The 14,960-nt window shown below is 46.3% G+C and overlaps 1 protein-coding gene across 1 annotated transcript; it reads left to right on the plus strand.

Annotated features, from left to right (window-relative positions):
* The first annotated feature begins 2,927 nt into the window (after positions 1–2,927).
* On the plus strand, positions 2,928–10,168 carry LOC144161632 (uncharacterized). Its single transcript, XM_077692263.1, has 3 exons — positions 2,928–3,712; positions 8,959–8,967; positions 9,925–10,168. Exons 1-3 carry the CDS (start codon positions 2,928–2,930, stop codon positions 10,166–10,168), a joined length of 1,038 nt encoding a protein of 345 aa, XP_077548389.1.
* The last annotated feature ends 4,792 nt before the right edge of the window (positions 10,169–14,960 follow it).

Raw genomic sequence — 14,960 nt, forward strand, 5'->3', positions numbered from 1 at the left:
TCATTCCTTTGTATTTTTTATTTATGTATTTATTTTATTTATTTACAGGGACCTCCGGGCTACAAGGCATTGCTGAGGGAGGTGGTTAGATGCTGTAAAGTAATGATTAAAGCTGTAAATAAAAACAACGTTACAAAAATGGCTTCTAAACATACAATCATAGCTCACGCATAGAAAGGCAAGTATAAAAATGGCAAGCCGGCTTATAATTAGGCAGTATTAGCTAATGCATAACAATAGGACGCGAAAGAACAAAAGGCCCTATAATAATACAGTCATCTTATGTGTTCTTAAATGAGTCATGTTTAATAATGTTAGCCGTTGATGCAGGGAGTTGCTTTCATTCGGCAAAGTCTTGAGCATAAAAGACTGAAAAAGTGCATTTGTTCTTGACAGTGGTATTCTAGTTTTCTCATTTTATTAGCGGGATCCAACCGAGACGAGGCAAAATAGGCTGATGACGTAGTTGTGGGCGATAAAATATCTTATGGAGCAGACAGAGACGGAAAAGGTTTCAGCGACAAGATAATGGTGGCTACATTTCATCAAAGTTTTCATTTCATCACGGGGGGTATTGGTTCATTTTAAAGTTCACATTTCCTCGAAGAGCTATTTTGTACCATTTCTAGTGAAAGTGTTGGAAAATCGTAACGTTTATCCAGCACTGATGCGGCATACTCAAGCTTGGAACTAATTAATTAACATTTTTACCTTATTAATTTACCTGATGAAGAATCCCTTGGAAGTTGCGTCGGAGATAATCCATTGGTAATTGCATACTTGGGGTGAGTGGTCCATGTGAGGCCACCTGACATCTGAACACCAATGTATTTATAAGAGGACACACGATTTAAGCGGGAGTTATAAATAAAGTAAGTATGTGACTGGTGATCTGTTCTGGGGATGCGTACATACTTACATTTTTTAGCGTTCAGTTCCAGGAGTCAGTTTCGCACCAGGAAAATAGCGTTACGATTGGATTGTAAGGCGGTTATGTCATGGTCACAATTTAATTGCCGGTACACAACATAGTCGTCTGCCTATATTGTTAGAAGAATGTTAAAAGAAAGTAGTGTTATGAATGTTAGGATGAAATGAATGTTAGAAGAAACGCATGCTGGCAAATTAACGATGTAAAAAAGCGAAAGAAGAGGACCCCACACTGAGCCTTGCGGAACACCAGAGTATACAGGCGTTGGCTCAGAGTTAAAATTATGAGCGGGCCCAAATTTATAACCGTAGTTAAGAAGAAACTCAACCCAAGATAAAAGTCTGGAATAAAGGTTAAGCTGCCGCAGTTCAAACAACAATAATTTTTTTACACCTTATCAAATGGTTTGGAAGAGTCAAGGAATGGGACTGGATAAGTTCAAAATGTTTGGTCTGTACTAGTTCCTATTCTTCCATAATACTAATAACAAGTTTTCAGCAGTCGCTTGGTAATGGGGTCGCAGCTACTCAATTTAAAATCGGGAAAGTGGTTCCACTCTACGAATCCGGAAACAGACCCACACCCCTTAAATTCCGGCCTTTTTCATTACGAGCATTTCGTGCAAACTGATTGAACATGCACTCTTCTTAAATCTGGTTGCGTTTTTCGAGTCCAACTCTATTTTTCTCTATCCCAATACGGCTTTAGAAAAACGTATTCATGTCGAACCCAGCTCGCATTGTTACCTCATAAACTGCATAATTTTCTTTGACCAGTCCTCTTTTCCTTGACTTTCAAGAGTCAAGGAAGGACGTCTTGAGTAGATAAGTGTTGCCGAAAACCAAGCATTGTGAAAGGGAAGGGGTTGTGGTCTTCCAGGTATGCGGTGAGGCGCTGATGTACCAGATGTTTGAAGAGTTTACCGATGCATGAGGTCAGGGAGATTGGTTGAAGAGTAGTCGGCGTCAGTAGCTTGTTGGGTTTGGGCGTCAGTGGCTTGTTGAGTTTTGGGATCAGTATGATGTGCGAGTGTCGCCACTGCTCAGGTAGAGTTCCCCCCTGCCAATGATAATTGTAAATTCAAATATAATTATACAGTGCACTGTAGCTGAAACATCTTTCTCCATCACTGACGATTGGCCAATTCCCTGATCTGGTAGCTGTCTTTTACCAAGGAACATCTTATTCATCATCATCACATTTATTATTATCATCATCAGTTATTAAGCAGGGTTTATTGTAGTCCTTCGGGGGTCAGCGGATGGTGCTGGTGCGTAGGGCTCGAGAAGCGTACTGGGCATACAGCTATGCCACCCGTGGGAGACTCTATCGCATACGATCGAATTCAGCGGTATTAAGCACAGTGGAATTGTCTAAACACAAAAATGATGCACCCTTCCGTCTAACGATGGCGATGGGTGAACGCGAAGCTGTCCCCTTAGACGCGTTGCGCGAAAATGAGGGATTTACTCCATATGCCTACACTCTAACACTGAAAGTTTAAAATCGTTTCGAGAGACAGCGAGTCAGCGGGCGAGTGAGAGAAAGAGAGATAGATGATGGCTTCCAAATATTTGGCGCATACCCATTCAGGGGAACTTGTGTCCAATGATAAGGCGTAGTCAACAAATCACATAGATAAACGCAGTAGGACAACAGTAACCACAATGGTCAAAGAAAATTAAACCAAGGGGGCGCTCTTATTCGGCCATTGCGAGAGGCGGCCTCAAGGAAGATGAAGTAACCCCAGCACGCTCCTTCCGCTAGGCGCGTGCACGCGGTGCCGTCACATTTGATCAAGATTCGCTAGACGTCGGCCGGCGGGTCGCTTTCTTCTCGCGGTCCGAGCCTCTCAAGCCTCGCCCCTTCGTCCCCGGCAAATCAGCGGTAGTCGAGAAGCGCCCCGCAATCTCCGAGACCGCCTGCCGAGCCCGCTCCCGACAGTTTCACGGGGGACGAGCGAGAGGCCTCAAATTCACCCCGTTCCCGAGGCACCATGCAGCAGCAGCAGTCCGCGGGCGGTATGTCGCAGGGCGGTATCGGCCGCTGCCCTTCGACCATCGTGACCCTCAACGTGAGCCAGGAGAGGTTGAACCGCGGCGGCGCCCGGCCCATCTTCCCGTCTTCGGTCGCGCTGCCGACGCTGCAGAACCTGCAGCGGATGCAGCAGCAAACCTACAGCGGAATGCAGCAGAGCAGCATTGGCGGTCTGCAGCAGGGCAGCATTGGCGGTCTGCAGCAGGGCAGCATTGCCGGTATGCAGCAAGGCAGCTTGGGAGGACAGACTCAGCAGGGCATGGGCGGACAGCCGGAGGGCTACTCGGTGCAGTTGCAGCTTGCCCTGCTGCAGCAGCAACAGCAGCAGCAACAGCAGCAGCAACAGCAGCAGCCGCAGGGCTCCCTTGGCGGCCTGATGCAGGCCTCCGCCTTGTCGGGCGGCACCCAGGGACTGCAGGGCATGCCCAGCGTGGTGGGCCAGGGCTCGCTGGGCGGCTCCGGTTGCATTGGCAGCCTGTCGCAGCAAGACCAGCTCCGCAGTCTCCTCGGGGGCGGCGCGGCGTCGCAGAACTCCAACCTATTCGGCGGACTGCAGCAACAGCAGTCGAGCCTGCTGAGCGCCCTGCAGAACCAGCAGGGCGGCATGCTGAGCGGACAGGGCTCGGGCGGCCAGCTTGGCGGCAGTCTCTTGACTGCCTCACTGTCGTCCAGTCCGCAGGTGGGGCTTCTCGGCGCTGGCCTCATGCCCAGCAGCCAGGGGCTGTCGCCTCAAAAGTCACGTGAGTGCCCTCCTCTTTTGATCCTTCCCTGTCCGGTACCCGGTCTGCTTCTTAAGGGGGCTCCCTTATACGTAGATGGCTTTGCGGGGTTTCTCAGTCGTGCATAGGCACCCGTCACGGCCTCCCATCTCCGCACATAACACTCGACCTATCAGCCGTACTACCGATAACTCAGTCATAATGAAAACTCAGTACCCTAGGATTAACTGCCATATATACCCCGTGACGCCAGTCATGTCACAGCAGCTCATAAGTAGTCTAACATAGTCACAAGTCGGGTACCATATATAGTCACACGTAGTCAGTCTGGCCATATGCCCTAGTCATGAAATAGTCAAGCGAATATTGTAGTGTCACAGTAGTCATAATCATCTCAGTGGAACAGAAATGTCACAGCCCATTTATACATATATGAAGCGCACCGTGTTACGCACAGGAAGGATTATAAAATTACGAACAGCGGAGCGCACAGACTCCGACGCATGCCGCACCGTCTGCCTGCACTGTCAGTAAACTAAGCATGCGTAGTTATTTTAGAGCGTTTAAGAATGCGGCCTAGCTGCAATTATCTACTACAATGGGGCGCCAAGCGCCAGCAAGCTGATTGCAGCTAGCATGACGCCTTATAACGACCACCCTCCTCAGTGGCGACGCAACATCAAAAGGCGCCTCAAAATAAACGACCGGCTTCGCGACTTCATCAGGCATTTCCCATATATGTAGGCCACACTCTCAAACGATCTCGAAGAAGGCCGCATGCGCGCAGTTTAGCGACTTTGCCGCCAGATGGTGCAGCATGCGTCGGAGGTTGTGTGTTCCGTTGCTCGTATTTATTTTGATACCCTTGTAAGCATTACGGAATGACGGACAGATTTCGGGAGGAAGTAGCCTAAACTGAAAAAGTGATGAAGTAAGGTTAGCTTCGTCCTTCAAAAGACAGTTTACTCCGAGAATGCACGCGTCTTATGTCCACTACTGCGTGGAAACGTTGATTTAGATCAGCCTGGGCATCCGATTAAACAAGAAAGGGGCCACTATTGTCGCTGCGAAGAGAGCACCATGAATCTCATATCGATATTAGAAAGGAAGACAACAGTAGATTCAATCTGGCCGGAGTATAATTCGGAGCACAGATACCAGTTGGTACACACAGATAACAGAGTAGGAAAAAGGATACCAGTGATGTGGAGCAGAGAATTGACTCGGCTGATGCAGCGTACGGGCAGGAGGATGTTCGAATAAGGTTGTGCCTATTCTCCCGGCAACCGCGAAAATTACTGTCAGAAATATCTCATGGAAGTCGCCTCTGATTGGCTAAGCAAGCTTAAAGATTCTATGGGATATATCTCCTAAAAAGCCATGCTTGCAGCTCCCCTTGTAGCACTGTGGTGTAGTGCTTTGTTTTAAACGAGAAGGGTCAGGTTCGAGTGCAACGTTGGCATGTTTTTTTTTTCTTTTCTTTGAGCTTTTAGAATTTTTATGCCATCGTTAATACTTTTTTTAGTCTGATTTTACTATATCAAGAGATCGCGCACATGACTTCTAGAATGGGTTGAGTTCCGTTTAATATAGGTTGTGCCCTGCGTCGTTGGGCTTAGTTAGATTACGTTTGTTGCAGTAGGGCTGGATTTGGGTAGGTTATGACGCGTGCGGTTAGGTTACGCGAAATTCGATGAGGTTATGTTATGTTACGCTGGGACGGAATATTGTTCAGCAAACTTTAGGCCAGCCAGCTTTTATGGAGACTGCCGTGAGAATTTTTTAGAGGTAATTCTCACGCCTGCCGTGAGATTAGACGCAGCCTTTGAATATTCTGCGCGGTGGGACTTCTTAAGAAAAGAATTTGAGAAAAATCCTTCCCAAACATCGCACAGCTAATCCATGATACCAAAGAGGCGGGGGACAACGGCGGAGAGGGACAGTAAGCGAAAGTGTAGGTTTGTTTCACACGGAAGGATCGTCGAGCACTTTACTCGGGTTAACCTTTACCTATCTAGATGGTTATGGTCCACTTTAGTGCGACGGTGCATTTCGGGAGCACCTTAGCGTGTTCTTGCTACTCGATACGCATCAGAGCGGAACTGAGAAACAGCGTTGGGTACATGTATACACTTCGTACTGGCTTCAGCGCACATGGCTTCACGATGATAGATCGTCTAGACCTCACCAGTGGATGGTTCTGATCCGTTTAAGGATGGTGATTAATTGGCGAAAAGCTGTGGTTAATTCCTCTGTCATAGCAATCAGGAAAACACTAAATTGAAATGTGCAGCGAAATCTGCAGCTGAGCATGATTTGCAGGTCAGCAGGAGCCTTGTGGGTGTGTTGGAGAGCGACGCCCTGCCGACGGGTCGCTTCGGGAAAGGTGTACTGGAGTTATTGAAATCTTCGGGTATCACGGCATAAAACATTATCGTTTTAAAATATAAAACTCTAAAACGAGCAACCCGAGCTATAAGGTACTCTTTAGTACTAAAGGTTGCTTCCCAGCAAGAAGACCCTGTGTGCAGGGGTACACCCTTTACTGGCCGCCTGTTTCATTGTACTGGCGTTAATTACGTGACGGATATGACCTCAGCGAAATCTTCATGTATCCGGGAATAAAACAATTTCGTGTTAATAAGGCGGGGTAAGGTAACGAGTACAGTGACGGACTGTTTTAGGCTTAGAAGGGCTTGCTCAGAAGGCGTAGAAAGGGATAAGGCGTGTGAGGATTCCTCCTCTCGCGTGAGCCGCAGTAGTGAAAACGCCACTCGTTGCCCTTGTACATTAGTAATTTGTGCAAATCGGTGAGCAGAGCACGAGGACAGGGGTTCGATTCCCGGCCGCGGCGGCCGCTTTTCTGATGGAGGCGAAAAGCAAAAACGCCCCTATGTACGAGATTTCGGCGCACGTTAAAGGTCCACAGTTGGTCAATTATTCCGGAGCCCTCCACTACGGCGCACCTCATCGCTGCATTGCGTGGTCGCGGTAAACTCTACAACCCATCAATCAAATCGGTGAGCAGTCGTTCTTGCCTGCGTTCACCCTTTCACACACTTAACGGATAATTCAAACCGCGTGCCAGACATGCGACCTGGCCACTGACTGGATACCCGAAGCCTCGCCGTGTTTACGTGCGTCAACGGCCGTTGTGGGAATCACTGTTGATTTGCTAACATGAACCTATGATCCTCCCTTCCAATCGGCCTAGTTTTACGGGAACGTGCAGAGGACCAATCTACCCGGCAACGGCAAGCTGATTTCAGCCAAAACCCGGCGGCTATAGAACACTTTTTAACACGGAAGTGTTTTATTCCCGGATACAGAAAGATTTCGCTGACGTCATATCCGTCACGGAAGTGGCGCCAGTACAGCGAAGCAAGCGGCCTGTAAAGGGCGCACCCCTGTACACAGGGCCTTCTTGCGGGGAAGCAACCTTTAGTACTAAAGAGCACGTTATACTTAGGGTTGTTCGTTTTCGGGTTGTATATATTAACACGAAAGTGTTTTATGCCGTGATACCTCAAGATTTCACTTACGTCATATCCTTCACGGAAATGACGCCAGTACCCATTTGCCGAAGCGACCCGCCAGCAGGGCGTCGCTCACCACGCACACCCGCAAGACAGCTGCCGATACGCAAATCATGCTCATTTCACTGCAGCTTTCGCTGCACATTTCACTTTCGTGTATCACTGATTCCTATGACAGAGAAATGAAGCACAGATTTTTTAACTTTCTTGTGTCGAGTCCTCCGTCCGATGTCCGCCTGTAATGCTGTCCCACACTGCCTCACCACTCCCAAGAAATATAACCAAAGCTTCGATGCAGTACAGGTGGAGGCTGTACGACAGTACACTCGTTCTTCGACTTAGTTTTCTTAGCTCAGTATCGCTCTCCTATGGCGACTTCAGCTCTGAAGACAAAGCACTGTGTTCTCTCCCTGCATCTGCCTCATTCACAGCGTCTCCCTGTCGACAAGTCTGTACGAACAAAAATAGACGCAAGCCTTGGGGTATAGAAGGAAATGACACGCATCAGGCCGTGAACTTAAAGCTCAACTAGCATCTAAGTATTGTCCGAGTGACCAAGGAATCGAGCGAGAAAAATTAACACATCTGGGGATGAACTAAGCAAGAACGCTGCTAAGCGCACTACTCAATGTGCCAAGAGTGCTCTGACATCTTAGGGTTCACATACGGTGCAATCTCGTGCAAGTGATCGTAGAACACTTTTTTTGCGCAGTCTCAGTACCGTATTTTCGCGCGTATAACCTGCCCTTGCATACAATCCACATCCCAACTTTCAGCCCGCTGGAAAAGAAAAAAAAAAGAAATCCTCGCGTGTTGCCCGCGCATTTGATACAGGAAAGGCTGCATCAAAGCTACTGTCAAGCACATATGATGTAGACAGAAAAAGCGCATATTTAGCAAGTAGAATACACTGACAGCAAGGCGAAAGTCACAATTCCCTGAGTGTCACTGCTTTCGCTAGAGCTATCACTTGAGCCGTGGTCCTCACGGTTGTTCACAAGGTCATCGTCACGGCACAACGCGCAATGCCGTGGAGGTGCACTCAAGAAAAAACCCAGCGTTTTATTCGCACCCCCACTTTGCCACTGAAATTTCCGCATTTTTGGTGCGGGTTATACGCATGAAAATACGGTGAAAGAGCGTTTCACATGCTGAATTTGAGATTAGCGCGAGGTGCTGCGGCACCTCAGTAGTTGGTTATCCTGGGTTTGGCAAAGCTGTAGTTCTGTTGAAGGCGGTTACGCATATACGAATTAAAAGGGATGCTCACACAGCACACAATTTGTTCCAGGGAAAGGTACACAGCTTGAAAATTTAATTTATATATAGATCAGCGATCGGAATCTGAACGAAATAACAAAGGTGCCTATCTGTGCGTCGCAAAGTAGCGGCCGTGTGACGCACAATATCACGGAAACGTGGCGACATCCAACCGCCTGCCGCTATTTATCGAACTAGGCTTCCGCCTGCCTCAAGCTAGACTTTGGGCTAGTGTGTTGCATGGCATATTGCTGGTAACGGCGCCAGGGCGGGGACGCCAGAGGACAGTAAAAGCTCTGACGATATTGTATTCTGTCTCTTGTCAGCGGTTTATACTGTCTAAATACGTCTCAAAAGTACAAGCGCCTGGGTGATTATAAGAGAGGACATTACAAGAGCTGCACTGTCTTATACTGCATTTGCACTGTACTGTTTGTACTCTTGTCAGCACTTCTACTGCGCTTGTAACTGTAAGCGCTTTTAAGTTGTTACATTACACGAGCTTGTCGTCGTACGAGAGGACAATACAAGAAGAGAGACAGTACACGGGACAGTACAAGACAGTGCAGCGCTTGCACTGTCCTTCTTTTGTACCCGTCGAAGCGCTGTCTTCAGCGACATGTCTACATCTATCCGCGCAACACAGTCGAGCCAAAGGACGCGGGCTCGATTCCCGGCCGCGGCGTCCGCTTTTCTGATGGAGGCGAAAAGCGAAAACGCCCGTGTGTTCGAGATTTCGGCGCACGTCAAAGATTCCCAGATGCTCAAAATTAATCCGGAGCCCTCCACTACGGCGCTCCTTGTCACCTGTGAACTGTCGGCGCGTTAAACCCCACAATCAATCAATCAATCAATCAATCAATCAATCAATCAATCAATCAATCAATCAATCAATCAATCAATCAATCAATCAATCAATCAATCAATCAATCAATCAATCAATCAATCATTCAATCATCAATAAAAATAAATAAATAAATAAATAAATAAATAAATAAAAATATTCCGTCAATGAATCAGTAAATCAATCAATGAATGAATCAATATATCATCCATTCAACCAATCAATGAATCAATCAATCATTCATTCATTCATTCATTCATTCATTCATAATTCAATGAATCAATAATGGAATATTTAATGAATGGATGAATGATGAATGAATCCTATGAATGAAGCAATCAGAGAGAGAGAAATAAACGTTCAATAAAAACGAGCAACCAATCAATCATTCAATGAAGCAATCAATCATTCAAATATTCAATCATTCATTCAAATCAATCAATGAATCAATCATTCAATCATCAACCAATCATTCATTCATTCAACAAATGAATGAATGAATGAATCGTCAATCGATCAATCAACCAACAGTCGAGCCAACTGCCGCCGTTCTACCGCAGAGTGCACCCTGGGCGGCCTGGGCGCCTTCGGCGGCAGCTCGGTGCTGCCCACCAGCCGAGCGTCGAAGCCCCTGCTGCAGGCCATGGAGACCCTGAAGGGCGGCGCGCCGGGCGTGCAGGCCATCGCGGGCCCTCCCGCGGCGGCGGGCTTGCCGGCGCCCATCGTCATGTCACAGCCCGTCACCAGCGCCGGCCTCGCGCCCCAGATGCAGCATCTGCTGCTCAGGGGCATGCCGGGATACACATCGACGCTCGTCGTCATTCTCGTGCCCCAGGACTGAGCTCCGCCGGCCGACCGCCCTCAACAGCCTTCTTACTCTTTTCTCTTGGCACTCTGACCGGGCATAAAAATTATTCACGCTCTTGTCCGAGGCGTCCTTTTTCGCAAAGAAGCTATCTCTGGCTTTAGGGTTTGGCGTACTAACATCGGAGCTGTTCAAATTGAAAACAATTTATAAACAGCGACTCCCTGCAACAACCGACTCTTCGCGCAAGCATTGGCTCTAAAAATAAGCGTGGCAGTTCCTCTGGGTTGGAACTGGGTCGAAGACGAAGGATAGCCACGTCTATCTAATTTCGGCGGTCAGTGATCTTGCCGTCTTTACATTAACACAATCACGCATCTAGTCGCTAAGGCGATCATCTACTACACCGTACACCCCCTACTGAAAAATTCAGCCACATCCCACATATCTGTAATTCACTTTAACATCCGTAGCCTACCTCCAGAATACGATGATCTTGTCAACTTCTTAGCACTCTCCAACCACACCTTTCCGTTATTTGCATGTCGGAAACCTGGTTATCGTCTAGTAATAACAGGCTGTTTTCTTCGCCGAATCACCATGCTGAATTCAATCACCGGGCGAATGACCGCCATGGTGGTTCAGCTATATTCTTTTCAAACGCATTATCTTACAAACGTTGCAAGGACATAATTTTAGGTACAGCAAAAATTGAATCAGTCTGGATTGAATTCTACCGCGTTACCCTTCCATTGGCAAGAAATACTATGATAGTATCCATCTACCGCTCACCGTCCGCCTGTTACACTGACTTCTGCAAAGAACTCGGGACAAATCCTAAATTAAACCCAGCAAACAAGATCATCATTATTGTAGGTGACATAACCATTGAGATCACTGACGTAACAGGTGGTGTATGGTAGAGTACTCTGCTTCGTTGGTAATGGTTTAGAATCTTTAATACAATCAGCGACCCGGTGCTTGCCACATGGTCCGCACACGCTTTTTGACCATATCTTATCCAACTTAGTTTTGTCTCAAGTTCCTGGAATTGTCGACTTTAATATCACAGACTATTATCCTTATTTTTTACTGCTCAGTAAATTTACCGCAATCATATCGCTTATTGATTGGGGGGACGTGTTGGATGAACATTGCCCAGAAACGGCATTTAACTTATTCTCTTCAAAATAGCAGAATTAATTATTCTATGCATGTCACTGATTCCTGTCCATAAACGATACTCTGCCCCCAGGAACACATGGATAACGAAAAGTCTCTTACACAGCATTCGTATAAGACACAACCTCTACAAGAAAGTAAAAGCTCGGCCCTTCAATATTACTCTTAAAATTAGTCATAAAAAGTATTCGCAAACCCTCGACGCAACGTTGAGAGAGAGAAAGAATAAACATATTATTTCTTACTAAAGAGTCTTTAGGGTGGTCTCCTCATTCCAGGAGTCCATTGGCACGGGCCGCATCTTCTGCCCTCTCCACCAACTTGCGCTGGACGTCGACGGAAGAGGTGTTAAGGCGCTCTCCCAAAGCTCATAAGTGTTGAAGGGATTGGACAAGCTTAAAAGAATCACTACCAAAATAAATTCTTCAACACAGAAACAACACCCATAAAAACTGGCAACTAATTAAAGAATTCCTTAAGCTGGGTGACGGGCAATCCTCTATGACTGAAATTAACGATGATATGCAGACTTTAACGAGTCCTATGGACATTGCTGACTCATTTAACACTTTCTTTTCTAAACTGAATGTAATTCAAGCTAGTAACCTTTCATGCCTCCCTAAATGTCCCCATAATTTTTACCTGCGTTCTACCTAAGCTGTCAAAGTCCGTAATGTTTTTTTCAAATTTAAAAAGCACTCACCCTGGGTTAGATTTAATTCACCTTTTGAAAGTTTTCTCGTGACGTGTCTGCTGTACTTGATAGCATAATCAATATTATAATTATTACCGGCGTTTTTCCGTCTGAACTTAAAGGGGCACTGACACAAAAATTTTGCATCTTGTTTTTTTTGTTGCGATAAGTAGCTAGTGACCTACTTATAACCTGTAGAAACCTCATTTGCTTCAGCGTGCGACGGTTGTTTAATTAGAGGCATTTTCAATGCGGCCAGTCGCAGTTTCGGTTTCAGCGAGTGCCGCGAAACGATGGATTTTGTGTGAACAAAGCTGACCACGTGACCGTCGGAGGGATATCACAGAGCAGAGCCGCCGTAGCACTGTCGAATCCGCATCGACGGCAGTTCCTGCGAATGCCCCCACGTACTGATCTCGTGAGGCGCTTAATTAAAAAGTGACCGTGGATGTGACGCAGGCGCTGCGGGTGCAAATGCTACCGCGGCTAAAGAACGACGCGCGACGCTCGAGACGGTGGGTGGCAAGACGCGCGCTGGGAGCAGCCGGCCGGTCTGCCTACAGGTCAGCCTACAGATGTGTTCGGCTTAGCACTGCGGCGGATATTCGAGTGCCGCTCTCGTAAGCGGTGCAGATGACAATTTTTAATGCAACCCGTCATCGAATCATTAACTCCTTTCTCATGTAAGCCACCATGGTCGGGACTTGGGGACAATTTCGTGCAGCGGTAACAAGCTATGACTCAAGCTACCTGCGCCGGCCTGGGCCACTTCGCGGCCGTGGCCACCACCTGCACAGCGACCATGCGGCTAGCTCAGTGGGCTTTTCGTGCCTCCGGCGCGTTTTCGCATCCAATGGTAATAAACAGTAATAGAAACAGAGTGCCTGGAATCGCTGTAGAACTTTGGTCGCGGCTAGCTGCCCGATTAGCTGACGAAATCACGGCGCCTCCGCCGCCAACGATCGGGTCGTTCGTTCTCGAGAGCAGAAGCTCTGCCCTCCGGCCCTCCGATTGGAGCGGCGAGCCGGGCGAGCCGGCGAAAAACGCCGCCAGTGCGGAAGCGGCAAACACAAACTCGTGACGTGTTTGGATGTTGTTTATTGACACAATATTCTGGGGATGTCGATTGCGCGTGGTCCTCTGCTGGCTGCTCGGTTACGTTTCACACACTTTAAAATAGATTTTAATTATGTTCTAGGCTGTATTCGCCGCTGATATTTTGCAGATAATGTATATGTGTTCCCACCAATCTATCTCCGAAGTTATCTCGCCTTCAAAATTTTGTGTCAGTGCCCCTTTAAACGTGGCAAAATTTTTGCAGTCTTCAAAAAAGGAGAGCCTAATGTTTTCGTTAATTACCGCCCTATAACTATTCTTCCGTTCTTTAGTAAATTATTTGAGAAGCTCATTTCAGATCGTCTAAGGGCATATTTCGCTAAATTCAATCTTCTAACCAACTGCCAGTTTGGTTTTCGCCGTAATCTTTCAACACAACTTGCGCTTATAGAATTCGCAGATTAGATTAAACAGCTCACTGACAAAGGTCACTGGGCTGGAGCGGTATTTTTTGATTCCACTAAAGCTTTTGATATCATTATTCATAAAATTCATTTTCTAAATTAGAATCACCAGGAATTTGTGGGCCACCTCTAACACTTTTGCGGAGCTATTTAGCACACAGGACCCAAGTGGTACGCCTTTTAGACGCAACTTCCCGACCTATAACTGTAAATCAAGGCGTTCCGCAAGGGTCAATTTTAGGCCCACTTCTCTTTTTAATAACTTCCTTATGAATATTGAATATAAATTTTAATGAATATTAATAACTTGCCTATGTGCCCAAATAACACAACTTGTATTCTTTATGCTGAAGACACCGCAATATTAAGAGGTGATCCTAGTGTAGACGTCCTAACTGTAAGGCTAAACCAGAACCTGGAAAATATTGCAGCATGGTGTAATAAAAACGCACTCCAAATAAACCCTACAAAAACTAAATATTTATTATTTAATACCTCTAACACGCATCCAGCTTCAGTTCCAAGCCTTTTCTTTGAGCGCACAGCCAATCCTGTGTCAAGCACAGTAACACTCCTCGGAGTTCTAGTCCACGCTCATGTGAAATTTATACTCCATGTGAAACCACTTACAAAATAAAATGGGTTTTGGCATACGCGTACTAATCAGATCTCGAAGCTATTTTCAGAAACAAATCCTGATATCTCTACACTCTCCATTTTTTCGCAGCCATCTTAATTACTGCTTATAGTTATGGAGAAACACATATTCTACTCATTTGTCATGCCTGCATCATTTATTAAACCTAGCAGTTTTCCTTATTACATTCAGCTCTTACAACGCATCGGCGCTTCCCATCTACACCAGTCTTAAGATACTACCTCTAAAACTTGCTTTTCAACTAAAACTGGGCACTATCACCTTTCGGGCTCGCACACACGACATAGCTGTTCGTCAGAAGCGTCTTTCATTCATGACTTGTGCATACAACACTTCTGATGTCATTCATAAATAAGCAAGCGTACCGGTTTAAGGCATGGGGATGACTACTGTGTCAGTGAACTACTTTATTTTTGTAGCCCTGGAAACTGTGAAAACTGGGCTTTTTTTCTTGTGTGAAGTCATTGTGCAGTAGTAACCAGTCATGGGCACGTTACCGAAAAAAAGTAACAGTGTTACAGTTACAGTTACCTAACCCAAAAAATTAACTCTGTTACAGTTACAGTTACGAATTTTCCAAAAGTAACTAGTTACAGTTACAGTTACGGCAAAAAAGTAACGTCGTTACTTTTCCGTTACTATATAAAACTAAGTAATAGATAAAAAGATTTGGCTGATTTAATAGAAACGTACGAAGGCATGCAGGTAGTAAAAATTACACGTAGTAAAGCTATACACGAGGGGAACCTAAACTGATGCACTCTCATGCCCAAA

Source organism: Haemaphysalis longicornis, unplaced genomic scaffold (genome assembly GCF_048455015.1).
Source record: "Haemaphysalis longicornis isolate Haplotype H1 unplaced genomic scaffold, Haemaphysalis longicornis Haplotype H1 scaffold_12, whole genome shotgun sequence".
In the NCBI taxonomy this organism is placed as follows: Eukaryota; Metazoa; Arthropoda; class Arachnida; order Ixodida; family Ixodidae; genus Haemaphysalis; species Haemaphysalis longicornis.

Bases quoted from the DNA above. Each gene is read 5' to 3' on its own strand.
- LOC144161632 (XM_077692263.1), top strand. From the start codon at position 2,928: ATGCAGCAGCAGCAGTCCGCGGGCGGTATGTCGCAGGGCGGTATCGGC.